Below are 8,930 nucleotides of genomic sequence, written 5' to 3'. Positions count from 1 at the left end.
CTCACTTCCTCATATCAGAGACATGACCAGGCCTGTGGGGGAGGGTTCTGATTGGCTCCAGCCTGCCTCACCTACAGCCGGCAGCTTGTGTCTATGCGCGGGCACGTCCCCTCCGTGCGCTGGCGACAGCGGAAGAGAGACACACAAGAGAAACCAGAACACAAAGGAAAGGACATTCTAACTTCAGCACGACTCACTGTCCCCTCCCACTCTCTAGGTGTGTGTAGGGGAGAGCGAGCGAGCGAGAGAGAGAGAGAGAGAGAGAGAGAAAGAGAGAGAGAGAGAGAGAGAGAGAGAGAGAGAGAGAGAGAGAGAGAGAGAGAGAGAGAGAGAGAGAGAGAGAGAGAGAGAGAGAGAGAGAGGGGGAGGGAGGGGGGAGGGAGGGAGGGAGGGAGGGGGCAGGAAGTAGGGTGTGGTCTCAAGTACTAAAAAGCTGCTACTTGCTTCCTCCTTTGCCACTACTGCACCTCTCCTTCTCTTCTCTCTTCTTCTCTCCTGATCTCCCTGCTACTACAACCAGTCTCAGGTAAGGCCAGGGTCTCTCTCTCAGACACACAGCGTAGGAGAGTATTCTGGGCTGTCTAAAACGTGTTTTGCTTGGTATATTCTTGTTTTAGTGTAATCTGCAAGTTTGTTCCTCAAATTAGTCTTCCTGGTCGACTAGAGCTAATGCTAAAGGTCTGTCTGTCTGTCCCTCTCTTTTTTCTGTCTTGTCTGTCAGTGTGTCTCTCTCTCTGACTGTCTCTCTCTCTCTTTCTGTCTGTCTGTCCGTCAGTGTGTGTGTGTCTCTCTCTCTCTGACTGTCTGTCTCTCTTTCTGTCTGTCCCTCAGTGTGTGTGTGTGTCTCTCTCTTTCTGTCTGGCCGTCAGTGTGTGTGTGTCTGTCTGTCTGTCTGTCTGTCTGTCTCTCTCTCTCTGTATGTCTGTCTATCTATATTGAGTGATCATTTTGACTATTGCATTTCCATTGTCTCTAAATTCAGTTTTAACATAAAATGATGTATTATGAAAATATCCATCTGTATGTATGTCTCTCTCCCTCTCCTCTGCTGGTCTTGGTCATGTTGTGTTAATACCTGGTTCTTCTTCTCTTCTCTCTCTGCTGGTCTTGGTCATCATGTTGTGTTAATACCTGGTTCTTCTTCTCTTCTCTCTGCTGGTCTTGGTCATCATGTTGTGTTAATACGTGGTTCTTCTCTTCTCTCGCAGTAGCAGAATGGTCATCATGTTGTGTTAATACGTGGTTCTTCTCTTCTCTTGCAGTAGCATCATGGCCTCCGCATGGGACGGATACCTCGCCAGCCTGATGGCCCCCAACCCCCTCACCAACACACAGGAAGTGATGGACGCCGCCATCGTGGGACAGAGTGGAGGCGTGTGGTGTGCGTCGGGCACTCTCAGGAACATCGCGGTGAGCGAAACACAGAGACGGACCGAGCCTAAGAGAGGCAGAGACCAGTCTTAAGTTATTTGATCATCTTCCTTAATGGCTCTGTGCTGCGTGTGTCTGGTGGAGTAGGTTGGGTAGGTTGGGTATGTCCTAGTATTGTGGTGGGTCTGGGTGGGCCTTGGTTGGTGTGGTGGCTGGTGGGTCTGGCTGGGCCTTGGTTGGTTGGTTGTGGTGGGCCCTGGTAGTTCATGCATCTCATGGTAGGTTGTGGTGGGTTCTTCTGGTTGGTCTTGGTGGGTCCTGATGGGTCCTGGTGTCACCCTACTGGAGGGGGCTTGGATGAGCTCTGGGTGTCTCCATACTAAACAGCTGGACCAGTTAGAACTGTCTAGTTTCAGGTTGTCTAGTAAGTTGTGTTGCAGGCTCCTACAGAGATATTACTGTATAAATCAGGGAATGATATATGTCTGCACACGGGACGCGGCCTGCATGTAGCAGCTTGCTCTGAGTGTGGAGTTTCCCTTCCTCGGTTCAAGTACATGTTACTGAAGGGATTTTAAGTATGATAGCATATTTCTAGTGCTTTTTAATAACCGTATAGTAGGAGAGTTGAACCAGCAACAATATAGGCTACAGACAGGGGTTTGGATTGAGCTGAAAAAGTTTATTCAAACCATGGGTTTGGTATGTTGCAAATATATCCAGTGCTTTTCAAAAAGTAGAAATTTTTACAATTTTATAATATTTATGTAGTGAAATAACTATTGTGAGAAGGCCTTAAAAGAGATCTATAACTAAATGATTATTAATTGACCATTTAATTGAGTAATTCATTTATTTTTAAACTAACAATTCTTCTGGAAACTTCTGGTGTGTTGTAGACTAGAGCGATGACATTTGGTGACACTCTGATGTTAAAAAGTGTGAATGCTGTCAGTCTGACAGTTCCGTATTTTTTTCCTTTTGGTGTTGAGTTGCATCGATGTCCTTATATGGTTGTGATGTTGAAAAACGCTGCACAAGCAGGAAGTAGCAGTGCTGACGAGCGCGCGCTTTTCTGACTGCACCCGGACACGCCTCTTAAGAGCAGGTTCACACACGCACACACACGCGCACAATACACACACACACACACACACATTTGCAGGGAATGCATATCTATACAGTAGGTAGCAGAAAGAGAAATCTCAGTTAGTCATCTCTTTGTTTCACAATGTGTAGAAATACTGTTACCACACAGAGAGAGAGAGAGATAAAGACGGAGAGAGACAGAAAGTCTGAAAGACTTGAGAAAGAACCGAGAAGCTAATTTCCTCACACTTGTGTGCGCTCGCTCGCTTACACGTGTCTGTACTTGTGTTGCAGTGCTCCGTCTCTGTCTCTCTCTTTCTCGTATATCATGCCAGTACCTTGTGTATACTGCTTATTTTACTTTACTCATAGTATATATTCAGATTATATTTCTTTATTGCCCATATTTACTGTAACATATAATATAACTGATGGGGCATACAGACCCTCATCTGCACCTTTGATTTACAGTTTACTTTATCATATTCTTATATTTAGAGTTAATTATATAGTTTACACTGTTTATTTGTATTCTGCACCTTTGATTACACAGTTTACTTGATCATATTCTTATATTTAGAGTTAATTATATAGTTTACACTTGTTTATTTGTATTCTTATCTCATGTTTTCTATTCAGATCAATTTTTGAGTGCCTATATTTATGTATTTCAACTATTACCCTGCCCATAGCTGTACCGTCCCTCCCCCTCTCTCATGCTGATACATGTATGACACCAGAATTTCCCCAAGGAGATCAATAAAGGAATATCTTATCTTATTTATCTCTCTCTCTATTCACCTCTGTTGTTCTACTCTGTGCTGCTGTTCTATTATTTTCTGTTCTATTTTACTCTTTTCGGTCATACTCTGTTCTGTACTCTGTTCTGTTCTACTCTATTCTGTCCTGTTGTATTCTACTCTGTTCTATTCTGTTCACCCTCTTATTTTCTGTTCTGTTTCATTCTACTGTGTTCTGTTCTATTCTACTCTTTTCTGTTCTACTGTAACAAATAAAGGAAAAAAGGTGTCTGAATGTGTGTCTGAATGTGTTTTTGAATGTGTGTCTGAATTTGACGTTTGCCAACTCACGCCTTACTAGATAAATCTACCTCCATTATGCAACCTTACAAACTGTACCACTGTGGTGCCAGTCTGTTCCTACCTTTGAAACTAACATGAAAAACTAACTAATATATAAAGTTCATATTTGCATTTTATCAACATGGTAACGTCTGTCTTTGTATGTATAATCAGTTTCCACTGTATTTAGAAATACAAACTGACTGTCTTGATAGAGAAGCTAAAGTTAACTATCTAGCTATTACCGTTAGCTAGAGAACATCGGCCATCTTGGCTAGCTGCTACTGCTAAGCCAACGTAAAAACTGAAACTATGGTGGAAATTGTTGTATTTGCCATGAACTGGTTGTACATGGGACAACGGATTAACGTTACTGTGTTGACATGTCAATAGTAACTTTATTGTTCGTTTATCACATTAGTTGCTCAGCCCAGAAGTAGATTTACCTCTGACTATGACTCTTCTTGCCAGTAGGCCTACGTACCGTACCACTATTCTGATCATAGGTTCAACTCTATCCTCTGTCATCTCCCCACCTATGGATATATTATCTACACAGTTATTGATATCTGGACTAAATATCATCTTACAGCAAATATCTTCACAAATGGGGTCCCTCAGAAGAAATCTCATCAAATGGGAGTCTTTGACATGAAAAGGTTTGAGAGAGTCAATGGTCTACACTGTCTATCTTCAGCTTTCCTTTGCTTGTACCATGCTGTATAATACTACTACCATTATTCTAAATGTTAAGTGTGACTGGTATTACTATTTACTCAGAACTCAGTGTCTATTCATCAGCCTCACTTACAGTAAACAAAGGTTTCCCTCAAGGATTTTAGCCCTATCTTATTTTCTATTTCTATAAATGACTTGGTCATGGAATAAATCCAGCTAAGATACATTTGTATGTGGACCACACAATAATTTATACGGTGGCACCCTCTTTGAATCAAGCCATAGAGCTCCTGTAGGAGGCTTTTCAATCACTGCAGCTTTCACTGTTAAAACTAGTCCTAAAGGGAATTCGGCCTACCACTGTGGAGACCTGGAATGAATTCCCGGTAGTGGTACTTCCGGCTTAGTCAGACGGTCCAACGAACACAATTGACAATAAATCAAAGTGTGTATTTTTCTCCTCTGGTATATAGACAGGACCATCCTAAAGATTCATATAAAGTGCAATGATTGTGTGAAGCTGCACTTAAAACGGACGGGTACATTAGGGGTATATGTTAGGGGTATGTCTCTAGGGACTGAAGTGTAAACAGACGGGTACTGCTGCTGGAATGGAGGCTAACGCCAAACAAGAATTACCAGCTCTCTCTCTCTCTCTCTCTCACACACACGCATACAATGTTTGTCTCTCTCTCTCTCTCTCTCTCTACCTGTCTGTTAACTGCTAAGGAGCGTTCTCTCCTCAAGTCTGGAGGACTTTACTTTATAATAGTTGCTGGTCTAGTTATTCTGGCTCATGATGTTTGTAGGGTTGAACTTTAAAGTTGCATAATTTTATCAACTTGTCACATGTTGTATATAAAATGTGTTTCCTTCAAAGTAACTAGTGCGCGTATAGTTCAGTACAGCCACAGTCTGACTCTGTTGACCACTAGGAGCTGCCCAGTACAGCCACAGTCTGACACTGTTGACCACTAGGAGCTGCCCAGTACAACCACAGTCTGACTCTGTTGACCACTAGGAGCTGCCCAGTACAACCACAGTCTGACACTGTTGACCACTAGGAGCTGCCCAGTACAACCACAGTCTGACACTGTTGACCACTAGGAGCTGCCCAGTACAATCACAGTCTGACACTGTTGACCACTAGGAGCTGCCCAGTACAACCACAGTCTGACACTGTTGACCACTAGGAGCTGCCCAGTACAATCACAGTCTGACACTGTTGACCACTAGGAGCTGCCCAGTACAACCAGTCTGACACTGTTGACCACTAGGAGCTGCCCAGTACAACCAGTCTGACACTGTTGACCACTAGGAGCTGCCCAGTACAACCACAGTCTGACACTGTTGACCACTAGGAGCTGCCCAGTACAACCACAGTCTGACACTGTTGACCACTAGGAGCTGCCCTGTACAACCACAGTCTGACACTGTTGACTAGCAGCTGCCCAGTGCAACCACAGTCTGACACTGAGCACTAACACTGGGGAGAGAGAGTATTTTGACATTGAGCTACTAGGTCCAGCAGGCCTCGCTGGTAGACTGTGTTGTGTCTTGTCCACATATCTTCTGTCATTCTGCAAATGCTGCTAAATCATGTTGTGTGTTTGGGTGGGGGTGTAGGTGTGGTCCTGGTAAGGGGGCATGACTGGGCAAGTAACAGGAATTCATCTGATAACCTGGGAGGAATGTAGAGAGAGAGCATGCAAGAGAGAGACGTATAGAGAGGAAAAGACAGAGGGGGAGGAAGAGATAGAGGGGAGAGAGACATGGGCAGAGAGGTAGATGGAGAGAGGGAACACGAGACAGACATAGTCAAAGAAGAAGGGAGAGAGATGGAGAGAGAGAGAGAGAGAGTTTGTCTGTGGTGTCTTCACCAGCATGTGACCAGTGCTTCTCACCCCTAGGGGGCGTTGCAAACTATTCCTGTAGGACAATAGATGGTTGTGTTGTACTGTCGATTATGTAAGGAATAATACACACAGCTGGCACTAGTCCAGGCAGCTAATGTCATGAGTCGGAGAGCTAACGTTATGCTAGCAAGCGTTACTGTGCGGTTTGCAAACGGTGAATGTGATCTAACGGTATATTTGACAAAAGACGTCTTATTCAGACATCTCATTTCCCCCAACATGATGAAATTATAACGTCTAACGTTACTGTCACCGACAGCCTGTCGGCAGTTGATTCAAGTAATAAACATCTTGCGTGTGTCGTATCTCCAGCTGCTGCTCGCGTCCCTGCATTATGTCCTGCGGCGATAGGAAAATGGACGGGCTATTAATAGATCGCTCCTAGATTCATCTGCGGTTCATGCAGACTGCTTAGCTTGAACAAGCTCTTATAATGTCATATCACAATACTCTGGGGAACCTCTATGCCAGCTCTAATACACTTCATGTCGTGGGCCAAGTAAAGCCAATTCATTCATCACATTAGCACACTAGCTACCCTCAGCAAGCTGGCAGAAAAGCATAACGATGTGGCCGTAGGTGTTTCTTTGCGCTTGTGAATTTAACCTCGAGCACCAACTCCAAACAATGTCTCATATCATTTTCCACTCATTGTAGAATCGCATCAGAATACGCTAATTCAGTACAGATGCTAAGTACAGATTCTATTGCCTGTGTGTACAGTACATGAATCACTGTATTAAATATAAATATATTCTCTCTGTTTCCGTCTCCAGGATGATGAAATAAAGAAGATCTTGACTGCAGATCGTAGCAGTCTGTTCTCCAGTGGTGTGACCGTAGCAGCGCTGAGGTGTACTGTGCTCCGGGATGAATTCGAAGACCCAGCTTCCTACATGTTGAAACTGAAGAGCAAATCCTCTGACACCGACTCCAACACCTACTTTATCGGCATCTACAAGACGGTAACAGGTAAGAACCACACGGCAGTATTGATTGGGAAACACTTGATGATTTAGTTTGTACTCTGAGAAAGAGACAAATTCGTCCAGAATCAAGATATAGTGGGAATAGTAGCTGCAGGATTCATAGCATGAAGTAAAAAGGTCATCAGCATACATGATGTTCTGTGCCCTCTCAACAAATACCTTGGAATAAGGAGGAAGAGCGCAACATAATCGAAAGGGGTTAAATCGCCAAGGTGAACAGAAGGGGACTCAAAGGGCATACCGAATTTGTAAAATTACGTCATTAGTACAGACGCAAGCTTTTGGGTTAGCATTCAAAAGATGAATCCAAGCAACAAAGCGGTCACCAAAGACAAGTTTATTAAGTGTAGCAAATAGATGATCCCACTCTACTCTGTCAAATGCCTTCTCTGCGTCCAGCGACAAGGGGCTTGGAGGTCTGATCAGAATAAATAATATTGATAAGGTTACACAAATTAAAGAGTGGCGTCTCTTTATGAAACCTGTCTGCTCTTCCGATATACTCGGACCACGTCAAGGACAGACACTGGTGATATGAGCTATTTTCGTGACCGTAGTTGAGGCAAGGGTGCACAGGAACATTATGTCCAAATTCCAACAAGATATTTTTTATGGATGTTAGACTGTGCATTTCATCCCACTTTCAAGTAAATCTGTCAACTGAATGGGGCCTTTAATCAGTTAATCACAACAAGCTATTTTAAGCTTTACACTTGTGGTTACTGAATTAATTTGTGAATCAATCATTGTTGAAATCATAGAAAACATCATAGTGATCGGGAATTCCATAACAATTATTCAACAGCAAACAACCTGGACTACAGTCGTGATACACAAAGCGATTTACTAACTGATCACTTTGAACAGAATGATCAATACAGTCTCTCCATCCTTCCCCTCTTCATCTCTCTCTCTCTCTCTTTTTTTAGGTCTCGTTCTAGTGAAAGGCTTGAAGGACGCCCAGGGTGCCAACATTAACGAGCGAGCCTACAAAATTGGTCAATACCTGAGAGACTCGGGCTCGTAAAATGGCCGTCAGAGGCACATCCACCTGGCCTGTTGAAATAAAGGTTCCAACTCCAAAACAGTTAGGGTTTGTATTCAGATAGCAGAGTGAGGGTTTGTATTCGGAGCCCGTAACCCTTTCACTACCACACTACCAAATGGTTAACCCTTTCACTACCACACTCTACAGAAGGTTAACCCTTTCACTACCACACTACACACGGTTAACCCCGTCTGTAGTGTGGTAGTGAAAGGTTAACCTTCTGTACAGTGTGGTAGTGAAAGGGTTAACCTTCTGTAGTGAAAGGGTTAGAAGGGGGATAGGGTGACATATTTTTGTCACCAGGTACTCTCATTGGTTTTCTGAACATGGACAAATGTACTTTTGGGTGGGGGGGGGGGGGGGGGTTGGATTGACAACAGGGCAGTTTTGGAAGTTTGACCATGTGTTTGGTACAGGCCCGACTGTGCGGACGCAGAACACTGAACACTTTGACTAGCAACTGATTTGTAGTTCAGAGCATCTTCACGTGACCTTGGCCCAACGACGCTTCTGGAAATGTTCACTTTGAGCAGATAAAAAAAAAAAAAAAAAACAAAGAGGCAACATCGTTTGTTTGAGTAGGTCGACTACTGTGTTGACTGTGAGATCGTCAACTACTGGAAAATGGTACTAAATGTTTTGTATGAAAATAGTTAATAACAAAGTATTGCCTTTTTCTTTTTTTAAACCAGGGAGCAAGTGTTATATTTTATTTTCTAGAGTTGAGACATTCCAACCCAATGTGTCTATACTTGTA

General features: G+C 43.4%; 1 protein-coding gene across 1 annotated transcript; it reads left to right on the top strand.

The window, feature by feature from the left end:
- Positions 1 to 409: 409 nt before the first annotated feature.
- Positions 410 to 8,730, top strand: pfn1 (profilin 1). The gene is made up of 4 exons (XM_084314412.1): positions 410 to 526; positions 1,263 to 1,410; positions 6,913 to 7,108; positions 8,055 to 8,730. The coding sequence occupies exons 2-4, from the start codon at positions 1,270 to 1,272 to the stop codon at positions 8,150 to 8,152; spliced, it is 435 nt and encodes a 144-aa protein (XP_084170538.1). The 5' UTR covers positions 410 to 526; positions 1,263 to 1,269; the 3' UTR covers positions 8,153 to 8,730.
- Positions 8,731 to 8,930: the final 200 nt, after the last annotated feature.

This window comes from Notolepis coatsorum (assembly GCF_963971535.1).
Source record: "Notolepis coatsorum genome assembly, chromosome: 1".
Classification (NCBI taxonomy): domain Eukaryota; kingdom Metazoa; phylum Chordata; class Actinopteri; order Aulopiformes; family Paralepididae; genus Notolepis; species Notolepis coatsorum.
Note: the sequence above shows the minus strand (reverse complement) of the source record. Positions and strands in the feature narration are given on the sequence as shown.

Excerpts from the sequence above, each read along its gene's own strand:
- pfn1 (XM_084314412.1), top strand. The coding sequence starts at position 1,270 with ATGGCCTCCGCATGGGACGGATACCTCGCCAGCCTGATGGCCCCCAAC. Across the intron at positions 1,411-6,912 it reads GCACTCTCAGGAACATCGCG|GATGATGAAATAAAGAAGAT; the intron begins GTGAGCGAAACA and ends TTCCGTCTCCAG. Across the intron at positions 7,109-8,054 it reads CATCTACAAGACGGTAACAG|GTCTCGTTCTAGTGAAAGGC; the intron begins GTAAGAACCACA and ends CTCTTTTTTTAG.